The sequence below is a fragment of the Mirounga angustirostris genome, unplaced genomic scaffold (assembly GCF_029215605.1).
Source record: "Mirounga angustirostris isolate CCGP_5_RB_7025 unplaced genomic scaffold, mMirAng1.0.hap1 SCAF_9, whole genome shotgun sequence".
Lineage (NCBI taxonomy): Eukaryota > Metazoa > Chordata > Mammalia > Carnivora > Phocidae > Mirounga > Mirounga angustirostris.
Window position 1 is genome coordinate 42,583,951 of NW_026991717.1, and position 19,876 is coordinate 42,603,826.

At 45.4% G+C, this 19,876-nt stretch overlaps 1 protein-coding gene across 20 annotated transcripts in view; it reads right to left on the reverse strand.

Annotated features, from left to right (window-relative positions):
• Positions 1 to 1,230: 1,230 nt before the first annotated feature.
• Positions 1,231 to 19,876, reverse strand: part of TPM1 (tropomyosin 1) — a 28,655-nt gene continuing 10,009 nt past the window's right edge. For 4 of the 20 annotated variants that reach the window (XM_045899929.3, XM_045899933.3, XM_045899926.2 and 1 more), the window contains 7 exons: positions 16,467 to 16,600; positions 14,089 to 14,206; positions 12,497 to 12,567; positions 11,661 to 11,736; positions 11,135 to 11,197; positions 10,779 to 10,848; positions 2,287 to 2,853 (listed from right to left, as the gene is read on the reverse strand). In XM_045899929.3, coding sequence (XP_045755885.1) covers positions 2,771 to 2,853; positions 10,779 to 10,848; positions 11,135 to 11,197; positions 11,661 to 11,736; positions 12,497 to 12,567; positions 14,089 to 14,206; positions 16,467 to 16,600 — 615 coding nt within the window. In that variant the 3' untranslated portion in view covers positions 2,287 to 2,770. Of the gene's footprint in view, positions 1,263 to 2,286; positions 2,854 to 3,265; positions 4,085 to 7,617; positions 7,814 to 9,247; positions 9,331 to 10,778; positions 10,849 to 11,134; positions 11,198 to 11,660; positions 11,737 to 12,164; positions 12,241 to 12,496; positions 12,568 to 14,088; positions 14,207 to 16,466; positions 16,601 to 19,876 lie in introns of those variants that run through there. The other 16 variants (XM_045899928.2, XM_045899930.3, XM_045899921.2 and 13 more) reach the window with 8 other exon arrangements.

A 19,876-nucleotide genomic window follows, 5' to 3' on the forward strand; every position in this document is an offset into this window, starting at 1 on the left:
TTTCTTACTTGTACCCTTTTTCTCTGTGGAGAGCCACAGTGTTTTACCCTGAACACGGCAACTTCTCCAGCTGCTCACTCTGAAATCCGGGCCTGCTAATGGAATTTAGGGTATGAATCTTGAACTATTTCTCTGTACTTCATGGTTTTCTAAATGGTGACTATCAGCTTCCAGCCTCGGTGCTCCCATTTGGAAGAGCCCTTATCTTCCTCCTGACCTGGCAGGGGCAGCATGTTCAGAGATTATCACATTGGAACAGACCCAAGGTGTGTGCCATGTGGAGACAGGGTGTTCCCTCCTGCCTATCAGAAAGATCAGGCAAGAATTCTTGGAATTGGCCTGATGCTTCATTAATTCATGATTTCACTGGGCCTCTGGAGCCCAGGGAGGAAGTTAGGCGGAAACCACTCACGAGTGGTCACGGCAGCCCCGAAGTTGATTCCACCTACATCTTCCCTGTCTTCTCCCCCGACCGTGTTTGCCGCCTCATCTGTTTCTAGCTACGTCCAGCAGTGGCTTTTCTTCTGCTGCACAACATCTGAAACATGTGAGACGATCCGCGCGGGCCTGAAACCCGACGCCCGACCCCACTCCCCGGGAGCCATGGGACTGAGTAGTTCCGCGGACTGAGCCTTGGTCTCCGTGTTAATGAAACGGGGACTGACGGGAAGCTGAGAGAACCCCTGTGAGGCACTTCTGACCGGTTCTGGCATATGGTCTCTGAGAACAGTATTCCTAAGCATCGTCACGGGGGGCGAGGTGCTGGCCCAGCTCCACCTCGTCAGGTGGTGGAGGCTTGGTGAAGGCCCTCCGCAGTGGTCTCTGGAGCACACATAGCCTGAGGACAGAGGCAGTTGATGCTTATCAAGCAGGTCCCAGGGGCTGTGCTTTATGACACGGGTGATACATTCCAGTCCCGTGGTAATACCCTGGGAGCTAGGTGCTCCTCTCATCCCCATTTCATAGATGAAGAATCTCAGATTGCGGGACTTGACCGGCTAGGCAGCTAGTGAAGGTGAAGCCAGACCTGGCTCCCAAAGTCAAAGGGTGCTGGGTTCAGGGCTTCTGTGACTACAATGAGGCAGAGAGGCATTCTTGGTCTAGCTGAGGACAGGCAGCGGGGAGCCTAGGGGTGCTGAAGACAAGGGGGACCCAGAGCGTTTCTTTGCCTCGAGAAAGGGGACCGTTTTTCAGAAGTGGGAACCCGCAAGCCTGGCCTCCAGGCTTCTTTTGGGGTTCTTTGCCTTACACGCCCTTCCTTTCTGTGGAGAGAAAAATGCCTGATCAGAGGGCTTGGAAGAATAGCTACAGATATATTTAATCCTTTTTAGTGAAAACATTATCTGTCATCCAAATGAGTTTTCGTTTATTCCCAGTCTACCGCATTCGCTTTTCAAGAGAACATCCTTTTCCGCCCTGCAGCCCAAGTTTGGCCAACTAATTTTGTTTGTAATCTCCTTTTGTTTGTTTCAAGTCTTCAAGAGTGACCGGTGGTATTTTCAGTTTCCAAGTCGGAGAGAATGAAGTGTGGGAATTCAGAACTCAGCAGGAGTGCAAAAGCAGAAAATCACAGAGACCCTACAGAGCAATACTTTTAAGGAGAGTCACGAGGCTGGGGGACGAGAGCTCGCTTGGTGCATTCACTCACCATCTGACATGTGTGGGCTAAAGACTTAGCTAAGACTTGAGGGAGGATCCCCCAAACAGTACAACCCCTGCAAAAACCTTTATGTGTGTGCAGACAGGTGCCTGTAACATGGAGAAAGCCTTTTGGAAAGGGTCTTTCCTGCTGGGTTGTAACTGTAACAGACCTAAGGGATGCTGCCTGGAGTGCTGGGGGGAGGATGACACACAAAACCCAGCTTCCCCCGATCTCTGGGATACTGTTTTAAGAAACCATTCATGAGGGAAGGTAGGTCAACCATACCATCTGAAGTTCACAAAGTAAAAAGGTACAAATGACAGGACCACCAAATTTAGAAAATGTCCTACAATGTGCATTTTATTCCATACCATTATACAATGTTTACATATAGTTATAAATCTTAAGAAAATGTTTTTTCTTTACCAATTGTACGTAGTGCCTAAATCTTTAACATGGAGAAATGGAGAGTGGAAATCCACATCGAATGCTATCCTACAAGTTGTAATGAGCCACAACTGTGCCAACGAGAAGGAGATAGAAGTCTTACAAGAGCAGCGTGCCTTACAAACCCTTGGCTTTAGTGAATTCAGGCATACAGGACCCACAGTCTCATCTCGTAGTAAAACTCAAGACAAAATAAATTAGTGTTGGACAGAATTCTAAATTGTACAATATTGAACGAAAGACCACAGTGGGACTTTTTGTTTAAAGTAGCACCAATCCACACCTGATTGTGTTTTCAACATTAATCTGCCTATTGAATACATCGTTGGCACTTTGAGTGGAAATCTTTCTGCTTTAGTGAGGATTCCTGGACTGGCTGAGTACACTGGGTTGCAAAACTCTCTATGAAGTGTGGCAATGGCAACCTGGGAAATGGCACATTTAAGTCATTACGGCCCTGCCACGGGCTCGCGCGCACGCGCGCTTGTGTGTGTGTGTGTGTGTGTGTGTTCCCCATCCCCTGACCTAGCTGGTATTTCGTGGCTGTTTTCTGTGACAGTGTAAAAGTAAATAAAAATGCGTTTAAGGGGTTTCATGGTAAGCATGGTGTTTCCAAACAAAACAAAACAAAATAAAACAACACAACAACATGAAAGAATGTGGTCGCAGCTAAGGAGGTTTTCACATGTTGTTTAACTCCAGTAAAGTCTGATCCAGCATCTGATGCATACTAAGGTTTTCTTCTTTGGCATGAGCCACTTTCTCTGTGGTGGGATTAGAAAATTAAGTCATGAATAGCTGCACTTTGGACACAGTGGCGGTTTTTACATTTAGGCAGGCAAACATCAGTCACAAACAAAGATGAGATGATTAGGACAAGGCATGCTGGTAAGGTATTACTCATTGCCAGACAAGGACCCACAAAGGGGGAAGATGTCTTTAACCCAAAGGAACTAAGGCACAGCGGGCTCGCACAGAGCGGTCAGCTGAACCTTCACCAAGGGTCCACTCAGAATAAAGCGCAGGTGGGGCTTGGCGGAGGTCCACGGGCCGTACGCCGTGGGGACAGGGACGGGTACTTGCAGCACTGCAGTTAATACAGCAGACATTTCTGAGTTACAGGCAGGTAAAGGTCTGGGAGCTGTGTTGTAACACAATCTCACAGGAGACAAAAATGAAGTAAGTAGGTTTTCTGACAACTTTTAAAACGATTTATTTCTGCTGCTCATTAAAAAAAATGAGTATCAACATATTTCATGCACACTTCAGTAGGACATTCTCTTACTATTCTTATAGTGTTCTATTTATTATTAGAATGACATTCTCACCAGGTTCCAACAACACCATTAGACGGAATAAAAGCATACCTTTCAGACAATCAGGGACTTCTGACATGAGCTCCTGTTTTCAAAAGCTATTTTGCCCAAGCATAGGTACATTTAATCAAACACTATACCAGATATTACGAAGTTAGGAATATGAATATGTAATAGCTATATGTGTATATATATATTATATATTGCATCCTATATATAATATATATATGTGTATAGTTACTCCTCTGCTTTGGCTTTCTAACTTAAAGCAGGACTCAGTTCTCTGTAGGAAATAGAAAACAATTTTTGGTCCTCATTATGTATCAGTTCAAACACGAGGACCTGCGATTGAATTGTTATATTTAATTCATATACATATATGTAATTTTACCACAAAAGCAGTTTCGGGGTTTAAAGAGAACTTAATTATTCCAGATATAAGAAGAAAACACAGGTGAAGCCAGCTTTTTAGCTAATTCCTTCCATGTACAATTCTGCAGAAAGCAAGTGTTGTCAGCCCTATTAGTTGAAGGTACGGCAGTCTTAGATTTCCTGCCCATGGCCTCCATTCCTAGAATTCAGCCCAAGGTCTTTCCCACTTAAGTTTAATCCTCATTCAGGGCCAGCTTTAGTTGGTTAGTTAGGCGGCGGTTTTGCTCAAGTTGCTGGTAGAGTTGATCTGGACAGGTCAGCAAGCAGGTTAGCAGAAGAGAGGAGGCAGAAGGAAGAGAGGTTAGCCAGATTTGGTAAAGGAGTTAACAGACAGCACACAGAGATACCTCGGGTCACCTGCTGAGCAGCTCACCCTTCCCCGGTGGTCAGCTGTCCCTCTCCCAGGAAGGGTGGGCGGTAAAGGCCTGGCAGACTTAGGAAGAGCCAGGATTTTTCTCTCAGTGGCCGGGAAGGGAAAGGGAGTGACAGGGGCAAGGGGGAGGGAGGGAGGGAGGGAGGGAGGGGGAGAGAGAGAGAGAGAGAGAGAGAGAGAGAGAGAGAGAGAGAGAGGGAGAGATGTTCCTCTTGTACCTTACTAAAACCACTGTGTGAATGAGCCACATGCAGTTTCTGGCAACAGCCCGAGTGTCATAGTGGAGAACTTAACAGTGAAACCTCAACCTGCCCATTTTGCCCACCTCTTCCCAGAACCCCTTTCATCTGCACTCTCGGGGCTGGCTTTCCTTTCAGGAAGTACCGAGAGGGGGCCCCCAGTGGCTGCTGCATTTACAGTCCTTGAAACACAGAACTAAGCTCCCTGTCCCTCCCCCAGTCACCACCATACAGGGTGCTACTCTACTCATACAGCAAAACCAACAAGCACTCATCTCCACACGAAACCGACTTAAAATTCATTTGCTTACTTCTTGAAGAGAATGGCATTCATGCACGGCGCGAGATTGAGGTGTAGAGAGTGAACAAAATCTCAAACACCCACAGGGAGAGCAGTGCAATGTCAACTTTACACAAGGGCATACAATCTGCTCACATGGCAGGGAGGCCAACCACAGGTGTCAGGCTGTATCTGATGGCCCAGGGGATGCCGCCAAAATGACAAGAACCTGGCACTTACCATGAGAAGGAGGATATACAACTGGTTCGAATGACAGTGACAACCTGGACCCAGAAATTCTACTTACTGATCTTGAAAAGCTGACAATCCTACCCCTGGGGAGAATGCAACCATCCAGCCTCCGGCCCCCAGGTGTGTCAGGAAATTAATCAAGTCTTATTTCAGCTTCCTCTCTTAAGTGGTAGGAGATGGGGGGAAGATGCCATATGCACTAGACTTTCTGCTTGAAGTATCTGCTACCTTGTCCTTTTTGCTCATCCACATTCTCTGGATATTCAAAACCCTAGTCAAATGTCACCTTCTCCATGTAGCTCCAAGTGTACACCATCTATGAGTTCAGACATGCTTCACTCCTCTACCTTCCAGCAAGGCCAGCTCATCAGGGGCAAAGAACACTTCCGGCTCATCTCTTCACATCTCCACTGCCTTCCACAGTGTCTTGTGTAAGGGATGTGGCTCTGGGGTTGCAAAGCTAAACCCCACCGGCACATTCACATTACCACATGTGGGGTGATCGCCATGGGCGGGCAGGATGTCTCAGTTTGCCAAGTCCATGTCCAGCCAAACTGGAATGAAAGAACTTTAGGGAAACCCTGGAGAACCCAGAGTCGATGTGAACTCAGCTGAAATGACAGATGTTCCTACCACACCCCCCTTTGGACCTGCTCCCCTGCAGCTGCCATGGAGCTGGTCTGCCCAGGTGGCCTGAGGGCAGGGACCAGAAACAGTTACACATTTGGAAGGGTCTTCCCTTCCTGTCCTACCTCCCAGACATCTGGAACCTCTAGGGCCCAGACTCAGCAGTGCTTTCTGTTTGATCCTACCAGGTTCTTGCAGTAGCAACAGCTATGGTCTGGCCTTCTGAAATAGACACCTGGGCCCTGACAATTTCTGGATGGAATCAAGTCGCTATTGATCCTCTTGTGAACCCACACCTTCTGGGGCTAGTCTAGATTTGCCTTCCTAAACCATTAGTTTCCCATTTCCCCTTGTAGAATGTTCTTACGTAGAAAGTGTGAAAGTCTCTACAAGGGTTTCCAAAAAAGAAAAAAAAAAAGTGCCTCTAGAATTAACTCCTCATTTTGTCTATAGCAGGAAACAGGGTCACTCAGAGAAGGGCCCACTTCTATCACTAGGAGTTTAAAAAAAAAAAAAAAAAAAGAGAGGACAGGAATCATAGTCAAAAGCAGACCCAATGAGGCTTAGGGAAAAAAAAAAATCCATGAAATTACAGAAGTCTACACTCCCAAGGGAGAGACACTGACTCCAGATTCTAAATTTTAGAGAGCCTACTATAACACTATTAAAATAATTTGTGGTCCTCTTAAAAAGAGTATTTTTCTTCTGCTCTGAAGTCTTTGTAGAGTGAATGACATTATTTTCAGTTTGTCTAAATTTATTTGACTATAGTGGTATATATCAACCCTCTCAGACTAACAAAAACAGATGAAAATCACCCACATTTAAAGCACAGGAGAAATATAGCCAGACTGTTGAGGATGCAGGAATGCTGGGAATTAAGAAACAAAAAGTCCACATCATTTTAAAGTTCTAATTTTGCAATTTGTTTCTCTTTGAAAATCACTTAGCTGTTTTTGAAGTGAACCAGTAAAGCCTAAATAAAATATAACTCTATTCTGAACAATTTCTACTAAATTTGCTTTTAGGAAAAAAAAAAAAAAAGAATCAACTCCAATGGCTATCTTTAAAAATGCCTACAAATGAAGGATATCACAAAGATTATGTACATACAAACCCTCCTAAAAAAATACGTGATGTCCTTAAGGGCACAAAAATGAACCTTGACTTAAATGTTATCATATTTAGAAAACTAAGGGGCGCCTTGGTGGCTTAGTGAGTTAAGCGTCTGCCTTCGGCTTAGGTCATGATCCTGGGATTAAGCCCTGAGTCGGGCTCCCTGCAGAGCAAGGAGCCTGCTTCTCTCTCTGTCCCTCCCCACAGCTCATGTTCTTGCTCTCTCTCAAATAAATAAAATCTTTAAAAAAAAAAAAAAAACTTAAGATGTCATTGCATGATCAAAATGAAGGTGGCTGAGTAATGAATATACTTTTAAAAAGCTTTAATGGTTCTTTAGGCTGTAAAAGGATGATCAACAATAACCTTAACTACCACTGTCAGGACACAAGTAATTTTTCGAGATCCTGGTATGTGAATTCCTGGCAGTGTGGGCCGCTAGTTAGTCATGTCCCTGCAAGCAGGGCCACCTCAGCATCCACACAGGGGGCTCACCACATCCCACACCAAACCTCTGCCAGAGGAAGACAGTATTCAAGGCACATCTTCTCACTCCAGCAAGCAATGTCCTCTGTGCGGACGTTCTCAACGAGGACTACATACCAGAACCATCACCCTCTCAAAAACACAAACCACTCTCCCCCCGCCCCCGGAGATGCCCAGGCCTCATTCTAACCTTGGCAAACCAAAACTCTTGAGAGGGACCCACGCATGAGTATTTTTTAAAAGTTCCGTAAGGAACTACTGCTTTAGAAACTTTTAATATTAATGTTCAGCATGGGGGGGGGGAGCAGCCAAAAACTAACCCTCGTATGTGTGAAATAGATTTGTAGTTTTATTCAGTGTTGAAACAAAAAAATGTCAATAAATAAGTAAAAAGAAGAGCAAACAGAAACAGCTTGCACAGTGTTTATTTGACACTGAAATGAAGAGCTTCTGTACAATGGAAAGCAGTGTGCCTGGCCCTGAGGCAGGAGGCTAAAGGAACGAGCCAGGTCAGCTGGAGAAGAGACAAACTGCAGAGCTCAGAGAGGTGGGACAGCCAGCTTGATGAAGGGGTCTCGGGAGAAGTGAAGCAAAGAAACTTATCTGCATGAGGAGAAAAGGTGGGAGAAAAAGAAAACAAAGTGGCACAATGGAAAAAAGGAAAACCAAACTAACAGAGGAGAGCAGCACCTGACACACAGATGAGAAGCAGACATGCAAAACCCGCTGCCAGCTGCACCTGCAGGAGGATGCCCATCCTCACCCACCAGCGTCGGGACCCAAGGCCAGCACACACCCCTCCAGGCGAGGGGCCATTACCAAGAAGACCCAAGAACAGAGTTTAAAAACAGACTTTAAGCTAACCCACCTTTCAGAATAGTTAATCGTACACAATGTTACAAGTTTTCCCTATAGAATCACCACATTTTAGCACTGGAAAAGACTTTAGAGACAGAGGTTCTGATTCACTCCCACATTTACAAACGAGGGAAGGGAGCACGGAATTCTCTTTACTTTCCATGGGGATAGTCAATACATCTTATGGTGATGTGGAGATTCTAGAACCTGTGAGGTGGCAAGGACAGGCCACACCCTTCAGGCTACCATTTCCCTGCATAGGTGGGTCTGGAAATTTCCAGCTTACATGGAATTCAGTGCCATATTATTAGAATGAAGGGAACCCTCTGTGGAAAGCTCCAGGTTAGAATTTAAAGAGGCAGAGAAGTGTGATGCTTAGGTTTAGTTAGCAATATGCGGATTAGTTGTGTATGCTCAAAGCTCTCATGAAAACAAGGGATCTACTCCAACTCTCACTGCCTCATGCAGTTAAAAGTGGGCATTAACTCCCGAACTCATACTGGGCAATCAGGGTTTTATTTCCCAATTCTTTGACACCAGTTGTGGCGTTCGTTGTGAGTATTTCAATTCCTTTTATCTAAACACAAAAAATTAAAGGCTCTGGTATTCAGCAGATGAACCATTTCTCTCCAGAATTCTTAAAAGTGAGGAAGAAATGATCTCTCACAGCACCATTTCTTAGGCTGTACCGGATCAATTTCCTCTCAGATCATCAATAACTGGACTTAAGGAACTTTAGGGTTCCTTAAATTTATAGATCTTTTACAAAAATGATCATACTGTATTTAACTGAATCTCAGGATACCCATTTTTTGGATATTTCTGGGGAAGTTTGTGCACGATGGCATGGCCTCCAATTTTACTTGAGCCTAGTTTGATTTCCTAAAAGGGTAGCTCTCGAGTCCTTCATATTTCAGTTCACTGCTTGGTGGGAACAATCTAGCTCAGAGATTGTGAAAGAAACAGATTCTGAAAGGAAAATGATTTGTACAGATAGACTTAATCTGCTTGGCTTTTGTATTAGTAGAATGTGAACAAAACCAAACTACCCTAGGTGATGCAAAGAGAGTAAACAGAAAGGTGTGAAGATGGAGCTTCTGGAAGTACAGAAGGGGGCAGTGGTGAGTTTATCGTATTAGCATGAGGGCACGGATGTGAGCAGGCAGGGTGGATGAACATTTACATGGAAGTCATATCGTTGAGAGCGTGGTCCAGCTCCTCGCTGATGGCTTTGTACTTCAGTTTCTGAGCGTACAGCTCGTCTATGACCAGGAAGTGGAAGGCAGAGGTGCAAGGGCATGGAGAGTGATCAAGAGATGGAGGGTGAGCGGGGGTGGCGCAGACGCCATCCCGACACAGCAGCAAGAAAGGGGCAGTGCATGAAGGAAGTGGTATCGCAGCAGTTGGCCAATGCAGGAGGCGTGCGTTTTGTTTTTAAACGAATTGAAACAAAAACAAAAAGAACAAAAGCCATTAGAAAATAAAACAAGAAAGACCCAAAATGAAAATCATCACAAGTATGGTTGGTATAGCAGTAACCCATGTTAAACCCTAAATGAAACCACAGAAGGCCGTCAGCCGGGTAGGTGACAGCACACCTCTCCTGTCTATAGCTCCATTTCCACGGCGCTGGAGCAGTCAGCCACCCGCGACTACGAACAGTGGGGAAAATATCCACGGGCAGTGCTTTGGAAGAACAATTTTTGTCTCTCGTCTGTCATCCTGATCTGGCTCCGCCTTCCACCCCCTGACTTCCTGACCAAACTGGACTCCTGGGATGTCGGTTTCTGAGTGCCCTGTGAGTTGCTCCTGGGGGCGGGGGGGGGAGGTCTTCTTGCTAAGCTACCCTGCTCCTGGCCTGGGGGGCCTGAGAAGTGAGGGGAGCCATTCGTTTAGGGTGGTGCTGTGCCAAGTCTCCAGTTTAGTCTCTGTAACGAGGAGGGTTTCATTCTTTGCTGCACTCTGGCGGATTGTTTTGCAACCATCTGTCACCCTCTCTTCCCCACCAGCTTGGTTATCATCAGCACCAACGTCCGGTGCCTTCGCCAGCCCCTTCTGCCTTTCTCGTCCATTTTAAATATTTCCCTGTATTCTTTTTCATAGCTGACCCTCCACACGCCTCAGAGTTCAACATTTAGGATTTCTGTGAGACAAAGGTGGGTGTTACTAAAACAAAACCTACATACCTTAGGGGAGAAAGGCTTAAATATAATCTCAAACAACAATGTCCTATTAGCCCCACACCCCTTTCAGAATGTGGAGCATTTGCCAAGATATGAAGGACTTAAACCCAACCTTTATATTGGATTCTTACTTGGAAGATGAGTTGTGTCTAAAAACAAATCCATGCCACTCTGACAATTAGGAAGTATCACTGAGCAGAAAATACGCTAGTCGCTCTCACCTACAACCGCCTCACCCACAATGACAAGTAAACCTGCCACACTTCTCAGAGTGTGAAGTCAAGCTGGATGGCATCTGCCGTCACAGAGAGACGGGCCTCGTCTGGTGGCTAGCAGTCATCTGGTGAGCAGAGGACTCAGGTCCAAGAGTTTAAGAGCCACAGAATGAAAACCCCAAAGGGCAGACAGGAAGAATGTGCAAGAGCAAAGAAGTGTATCAAGGAGGATGCATTTGGATTGGAAAACCGCTTTGCAAGGTCAGTAGTCAACCATAAGAACTAAATAAAAAATAAAACTTAAGATCTTACCTTCTAAGTCATCAATGCTTTTCTCCAACTTAGTTACTGACCTCTCCGCAAATTCAGCCCGAGTCTCGGCCTGTAAGGATGCCATTTATTTCAGTCAGAATTGGGAAGTTTTACATCGCTAGTAGCTACAAATACAGGGAGAACTAGAGAATGAAAGTCAAGCACAGCACCCACGAAATGGGTCTGGAATGGCCTGTCAGTCCGTCACTAGCATAGCACATTAACTCCAGGACCACCTCTGAATATTCCTGACTGGGCTCACCATACTTTTGAGATGAAGAAGCCCCGACCAGCTCCATAAAAACGGGACTCAGTTAAAATCCAGTTGGCTTCATCTAAAACACTCATAATATTACCTCCTTCAGCTTGTCAGATAGGACCTTGATCTCTTCCTCATATTTGTCTTCCTTCTGCGAGTACTGTAATCAGAAAGAGCATTCCAGATGTCAGGCTACAGCTCCCTCTATACTCAGGTCTTCAAATACAAAGAAAGTGCCAGCCCAGCCAACAGATGTTGAGGATCTCTTAGGAGGTAATGGAGCCTCTGATATCAAATGGCACACTACAATACATTCTCTGTTTTCTTGCCTATTGTTTTACATGGGATAAGAACAAGATAACTCAGCCAGGTGGCGCTTGGTTTAAATTAAATTGTTGCAGACAGACTCACATACTCAACATAAAATATGTTCTCAATTCAAAGAAAAAAAAGGAATGTTATCCAATAACCATCAGGAAATCACCTCACAATGATGCCATTTGCTAAATAAAATGCCTAAGGGACTCTTGCCTTCATCGGCGGGGCCTCAGACGAGAAAGAGTGCATGCCTTTTGAGCAGCTCTTATGAGACGCCTTTCCCCCACACCGTGCTCCTGGCCTACCTTCTCAGCCTGAGCCTCCAGTGACTTCAAGTTGTTCGTCACAGTTTTCAATTCTTCTTCAAGCTCGGCACATTTGCTAACGTTTTCGATCAGAGGCAGAAAGGGTGGGAGACAAGCCCAAGGAAGGAGGAGAGAAAAAGGAGAGGGATGGGAAAAAGTGAGAACTGAGTCCTAGAGAACAAAGGGCTGCCTTAAAGTAGCCAAATCGTCAGGTATTAAAATGCTCCATTTTGTCAAGGACACTGTCCCCGACCTTGCAAGAGCACCAAGGCAGGGTGACAAAATCCAACAATTCTGAAGTGTGATAATTTGGCTTCTTTTTTTGGCTGCACCAAAGAGCATTTATGAAGGAAAAACAAAGGAGTATAAAGGACCCAAAGAAAGCATTTAAAGCAAGACAGAAGACAGCAGAGGGTGTCGTTATACCAAACGAACCAGTAGACATTGGAAGCTGAAAGACGTCTGGGTTGCAGTTAAACCTAAAACCACACGAGCCATCAGTACCTTATCCTCTGCAGCCATTAATGCTTTCAAGGTCTGATCCATTATTCTTAATTGTTCTTCCAGCTGTCGAACTTGGCTGTTAGTGGACACAGGAAATGCACAAGGCCATTCTCAAAATCAGTGTGCAGGGAAGGCATGCAGTGATACACGCATTCATACAGACACCCCACACAAGTCCTCCGTGTTTCATACTCGCAGCTCATCCACGGCAGATGAGCGCAGAAGGAGCCCGGAGCTGAAACAGGTAAATGTGCAGCTGCCAGAAGGTCATGCTGTTTAGTCACTGCTCTGGAGCACCCCACACACAGGACACCGGCACCGGGCCCACCTACCTTTCCGAGAGCTCAGCCCGCTCCTCCGCGCGTTCCAGGTCACTCTCGATGATGACCAGCTTACGGGCCACCTGCAGCACAACAAACACAACACACACACACCATGGGGCTGGCAAGCGTTAAGTAAGGGGACAGGGCATGGAGGCGGGTACTGGATCCATTAGACGTTCTTACAGACAAATAAGATGGCCCTTTTTCTCGTGGGCTGGAGAGAAGCCACTCTCTACCAGGAGGGCCAATGGAGAGTAGGCCAGAGGCTTCTGCTCACAAAGACGAATAGTTGGTTATGAGTAGGCAGTCTCATTTTAGGTCTGACCCAGGTGAAGTCCATATAATTACACAGCAGCCAGTCAAAGTGTGGAAGGAGGGAGAGCTATAAAATTCACAATCTCAAAAATAGCAGCATGATGAGACATGCTGCGTTGGATGCTGTAAAGGTAGGGGCTGCCAAAAAACACTGAAAGTACTCCTGAGAACTCTATCAATTTAGAGCTCTGTACCTCAACCTCCTCTTTGTGGAGGAGGTTAAAAATGACAACAGAACAGCAACAAAAGCTAACATGGGATGAGCTGGTAAGATGACTAATGAAGTCAACTCGGTATTCAGTGGAGGAAAGAACCCGGGAGAAGAGGTCCTCTGGGGCGCCTGGGTGGCTCAGATGGTTAAGCGTCTGCCTTCGGCTCAGGTCATGATCCCAGGGTCCTGGGATCGGGTCCCGCATCGGGCTCTCTGCTTCTTGGGAGCCTGCTTCTCCCTCTGCCTCTCTCTCTCTGTCTCTCATGAATAAATAAATAAAAATCTTTAAAAAAAAAAAAAAAAAAAAAAAAAAAAAAAAAAAAGAAGAGGTCCTCTGAAGCATTTCAAGGAGGGTAACCTGGAAGTAGTAGTAGTAGTAGTAGTAGTAGTAATAATAATAATAATAATAATGGTGGTCATAATAATAATAATAATAATGCGATGGAAAAAAGTAGTGTCAACACCATTTCAAGAGAGCCATGATACATTAAGGGAAAACTGAAACAAGTCGTATTAGCTTTGTTATCATAGCAGGTCGTTCTCATGGGGCATGACCAGAAGCTGATTCACTGGTGAACCTCTCTTGACAGTGGGATTGAAAAGAGAGGACAGACTGAAAAGGGCCTCTTGAATCTACATGGCCTTTGGTGCATGGACTGTGTCTCTGTGCTGCGTGAACGGGATGGTGCTAGGCGAATCACACCAGGAAGAGTGGCCTGCATGGTGACAATACGAGAGGCTCTTTCCACAAGGGACAAGAGGCCCAACTCTCCCTTCTCCTGGCCAAAGGTCTTTTGTCCTGGTCTGGGGGTGGCAAAGGCAGGGGATCATGGGGGAAGCTTCAGTCCTTCTCAGTGCTATGGACTGGCTTCATGATAAAGCCTGGGATCCCTTAGCAGGATCAAATCAGAACTGCTTTCTAGAGACAGAGGAACTCTGCCTTCTCAAAACCACCCATTTCCACCAATAAAGCAGATCGTTTCACTAAAGAACACAAGGCTGTAAGCATTGCTCCCTGGCCCCCACCGAGGCCACTGCCGTGGAGTCCATGAGGCTTTGGGCCCCAAGATCTGACCTCTTCATACTTGCGGTCGGCATCTTCAGCAATGTGCTTGGCCTCTTTCAGTTGGATCTCCTGAATTTCCATTTTTTCCTCATCTTTTTGGGCTCGACTTTCAATGACTTTCATGCCTCTGAAAAGGAAGACAAGCAGGAAGACCCAAGGTTTAGAGGAGATCAGCATAAACCCACACTGCACTGGTTTGTGAGGCTTGGTATAACTGGCAGACCCAAATAGAGCACAGAGCTGTTTTTACTTTCCAGCCCATGAAGCAAGAGTTTCCAGAGCTGAAGACAGAAAAAACCACATGCTTCTCTGTTTATTGTGAATGAAACCTCACTTTTGATACTGGTGAAACGGTCTAGGGATCTAATGTTAAATGAAAGATACCATGTCAGGATCCTGTTTGAAACTGGGAGGCATGGGAACAGGAAAAGCAACATACTTTACTTGCTATATAAATAATGGGGTTTCTTCCTTTTCCTGGTGGGAGGCTTCAGCGTGAAAATGGACCAAAGTTATAACAAAAACAAATCTGTCTTCATGTACTTCTTCCTACAAAGAAGGTAGCTATTCTTACCCCATTAGCTACAAATGTAAATATCAGATTGAACCATATGAAATTGCTGATACTTGATACATCAGACCTGTAAAAATGGCAATTTCATATGGGTCAACCTAATACTTTAGATAAGAAACTATGAATTTTGCCTTTAATAGAATTCTTTCATAATAGAGGTGTTGAGAAACGGACTGATACCAATGTCCATGCTGGTATGTACATTTGGATCCCACGGTGTTAAGTTTTGGAAAATGTTAATTGTTCTGTGATATATTACAGTTTTATGGATTAAGTCATGTTAAAATGGGATTTATTTAGCAAAATCTAAGCAGACAGTTCAGATAAATAAACCACTATTTTTTTTTTTTTTTTTTTTTTTAATTCATGAGAGACAGAGCGAGAGAGAAAGGCAGAGGGAGAAACAGGCTCCCAAGGAGCAGGGAGCCCGATGCGGGACTCGATCCCAGGACCCTGAGATCATGACCTGAGCCGAAGGCAGACGCTTAACCATCTGAGCCACCCAGGTGCCCTAAACCACTATTTTTTGATGAAGTGCTACGGTATATATTAGAAGACTGAGATTCGAGTCTTGGCTTGGCTGTCAATTCGCTCTGAGACTTTGGGCAGGCCTCATCACCTGCTAAGCCCTTGTTTTCTCATTTGTAAAATGAGGGGCCTGGGGTAAACGACCTCTAAATTCCTTTTTACTACCAAGTCTAACATTGCCAGATTGCCTTTTAGGTTCACTAACAAGTATATTTCAGGAAGAATCAGCCACAAAACCACTGGTATGTGTGTACTGTAAGAGATGATGAGTCATCCTAAGGAATTCCAAAACTCTTGGTTAGGGAAGAAACAATAAGCAACAGTGAATAATGAGCTGGAAACTTCAGCTTAAAAGCTTCTTGAATCTTCAAGTCTGAAATCACTCTTTATCCCTGGTGGCAGGGAGCAGAAACTCACTTCTATCCAAGAGGGAGAAATGGAAAGAGGGATTGACTCCATTCACCTGCCCAGGTCACAGCACGGATCTGCACTCCCAGCGTTCTGAGCCGCCACACTACTCTCTCAACCCTCCAGCAGGAGAACTCTCTCTAGTTTCGTGGAGTTGTTCTTGGAATGCTTCTGTGCAATACGAATACATGAGCCTTAGCGGCTGAGCACACCAGAAAATGCCTTCTAGAACGCATGGAGTTGTGCTGGGCTATATGGCCATGGTTTTCCTTTACTACCACAAAGCTGAATCTTGGAGACATCAGTCAGGTAAGAGCCAGGTTACAGGGAGCGGGCTCAGAATACGCAAGTATCCGACTGTACTGACATGTGCATGAGTGTCTTATTAGTGTTACTAAGTCCAAAACAATTACTTTAGCAGATCGTATTTCTGTTTTATCTGTGCTTCCTCTTCCACTTATTTTTTGGGTTATTTGACAACTGATAGGCCCAGTCTCCTCTGCATATTTTAAAATAAAGTTTATCTTTTAAAAAATGCCTAACTGCTCTGTGGTCAGCAGGAATGAAGGAACCAATAGGCATCCTTAGACTATCTCATTTAAATGTCCCTCTCCTTCGCTGGACGGTGAGCTCTATGAGGGCAGGAATAGGATCTTTCTCTTCTTTGTAATCTTGGGGTTTAAAATAGTGCTTGGCACACAAGTGTCCCACTCACGTTAAATGAACAAACCTAGCAAAGTTATACCTGGGACTGACTGAGGAAATGATCCCACCAAGGGACTCTAAAACTCTTAAGCCCCAAAGATCAGGGAAGCCCCCCTGTCGCACCCGGAGGAGAGGCTGGTGCGGAAAGGTGGGCTGGGAGACGTGCACTCACCTCTCGCTCTCGTCCGCGGCCTTCTCAGCCTCCTCCAGCTTCTGCAAAGCTGTTGCTAGTCGCTCTTGGGCACGATCCAACTCTTCCTCAACCAGCTGGATGCGTCTGTTCAGAGAAGCTACATCGGCTTCAGCCTAGGCAGAGAGAGTGAAAGGTACTTCAGACCAGGAGAGAAAGCGAGGGCAGTGCCTTCAGGAAGTGGCGGAGCCTGAAACACCAATTTCAGACAGGAAGCCTGGCCCTGTGGGGAGCTACCTCCAGGCTCACCACAAGCCCCGGTCCACTGGAGTTCTTGGAGGTGCGGCTCCGTTGATTTGGTACAGTGAATGCACACACTTGTGTGTTTACAAGTCTACACGCACCATTTTCAGCGGCCAGAGGGATTGTGAGCAAGTGCTCTCTCGCTAGGTTCCTTTCTTCCACAGAACTCCACACTGGCCCTACCTGACTGCCCAAGGAGCACTTCAGGACGGCCACCTCACTCAGTGGGGCGCGAGGGCTGGACAGAGGTGAGACTTACCCAGGCTCGGCCGCACAAGACAAGAGCAGGACAGCCAGAAACCAGACTCAGGGGTCTGCATTCTCCTTTCTCCTGGCCACTTGCTCAAAGGAGTCTTATAAAGGAACTAAAATGTTTAAAAATTCAGCTGTTCCAAGATATACACCATAGACACGCAACGAAATCCAGTAACCGCCCCTCTCCCACCCTCTTCTCAGTGACCCCTGCAGAACTTGGTCATGCTGGAGCAGGGCCAAGACAAATTTCCCATGTGTTTTTGAGATAAGCTTACTGGCATTTCTTACAAGGTTGCTACAAGAAAAGTTTCAAACTCCGTAGAGAAAGCAGTATAGAGACTATTTTTATTGGTATCTGTATCTGAATTAAGAGGTTTCTTTTTTGGGGATGCGATGATTACCTACTATTACAAGCACTTGCTACTATGAGCCTCAGAACACTTGTAAGACTGTGATGGTCCCTCATACATACTGCATTAGGGTCTGTTTAGATACTATGCATGGAAGTCAGCTAGCACTTACTAATCAGGTACCATTTCCTCATCCGCATCCACTTTGAATATGTGCTTATCATGGGGTGATAAGGTTTTCAGGACACTTGAGAATTTTCTAAAAATTACAATACATACATACTTAAGCACCCATGTGATTTCTATCTATATTCCTGTCTTCTTTACTCAACAGGAAGCCTCTTGCATGTAGGGAGTCACAGTTCTCTGCACACAATATGGGCTCAGTAAATGTCTACTGAATAAAACAAGTAAAAATCAACCTAATTTAAACAAAGCAACTTTCTTAGCTCATGGACCCATGACGTACACGGTTTGAAAGGCACGTGTAGTTAGAGAGAGGCTGTGCTTATGGCCTTGAATGAAATGAATCTGAGAACATCCAGCTCTTTGCTCATCAGGATTTGTAAAATTTTAAATGCCAAGTTTTGTCTGGAAACGAGGTGATTAGGGTATCTCCAACCACGGTGAAGGACTTATAAAAAATTCAAATACACTTTTATCTCATCAAAAATTAATTATGTAGGGGCGCCTGGGTGGCTCAGTCGTTAAGCGTCTGCCTTCGGCTCAGATCATGATCCCAGGGTCCTGGGATCGAGCCCCGCATCGGGCTCCCTGCTCCGTGGGAAGCCTGCTTCTCCCTCTCCCACTCCCCCTGCTTCTGTCCCCTCTCTCACTATGTCTCTCTCTGTCAAATAAATAAATAAAATCTTAAAAAAAAAAAAATTAATTATGTAGTAATAATTGGCTGATGGAGTCAGGGAATAGGGGAAAAGGGAAACGGATCTGAGGAGGACAGTTTACAACCACATTGGCGTACAAGGTAAATCCTTACTGGGTTCTGCTAAGTCTGACCAGCTGGTGAGTATGGTTTTCTCTAGACGAGGGGTGAGGGTAATAGGAACAATACATTTCTTACATACAAGGAACTGTCTTTTTAGTTCTATTTTTTAAAAATTAGAAGGAAGTGTACATGAAGGGTATACTTTGGGTCAGGTCTGCTTTGTTCACTTTTCCATATTTTCCATTTCTAGTAAAATTCTATTCCCTTTATGAAGGGGGGGGAGATAAGCACTCAAGTTGCAAAGTTGAAAACAAAAAAGAAGAGCAAAACCAAAAATACCATAGTAGAATGTCTATGTCATGTACTCAAAAGTATTTTTCTCCCCCCCCTTCTTTATTATTTCTTTTAATCTGAAGGCAAATATCTTTGTTACAGGTGCTGTGGCCAGAGAAATGTCAACAAGATTTTCCAAATGTTCTTGTAGCCACCACATTCTAAGTTTCTGCTTTGTGTTTCATTTGGGCCCCAACCTTGAGAACTTCCTACTCACAGAAAGAAGACTGTTTCTGCTCTAAGGAAAGGGCCTTCTGGGTGACAGGGCAGTCTAGGTCCCCAGCTCCTCATGTGGCTGAGGCACCAGAGAATAAGGAAACCATACCCCATGCTCATTCCTGCCTCTGTACTCGAGCTCCCTCCCTGAGAGGTCCCCCACATCAATCTGTATCTTCCCTCTTACTGCCTCTCACTCTAACCATTCCCTCCTTTAGTTCTAGACTGTTTTATAAATGTCACTAACTCTTTCCCTGGGGGCATGTTGTAGAAACTTAGACATCCTGACATTATGGGTTGTGTCCTATAGGACCTCATATAGGGTTTCATATAGGGCACCCAAGCCACAACTGGGAATGGAGGTCCATTCTAGGAGCTAGGAATGTTCACACACAGAGAGCAGACATGTGGGTGGGTCACAAAATGGGGTCTCATTTGTTTAGCTGGAAGAGTCCCTAAGGCATCATTCAGCAGGTCCCACAACTGGCTGGCTGAGTGTCAGAATCCACTAGGAGGTGCGCATTAATAATGCAAAGTTCTAGGCCCCATTCCTAGAGATTCTGATTCAGGAGGTCAGAAGGGAGGGCAGGCATCTGCAATATAAATAAGCAACCTGTTCCATTCCTGCACCTTCCCCGCCCCACCACCCACAGAAGCTGGCTAATCCTGTGGGAACCACTTTTTGAGCTCTCCGGTCAAAACAAAGGAGAGGGATCTTTGATCCAGAGGGCTGACTATGCTCAGGCCATCAGTGGGAGACAAGACTAAAGCCCCAGTTGCCTGGGTCCTCGTGTGTGGGTTCTGTCACTTCTCATGGCCTCCAGGGATCTCCGGCACTCTCTCTCTTCCTATGTCAGAGTGGGAGGTCCTCTACAGCCTCCCCTAACACAACTGCCCACGCGAAAGAAAGGCTTCCGTGACAGAGGCCAGCCAGGACTAGAAGAGTTACTGTACTGAATATCATCCACTAAACAAGTCCTCTTGGTCCTTTCTGAAATACGGTGTGGCATTACATCAAAAACTTCATCATAGAGCACTCACGGGTGACCCCT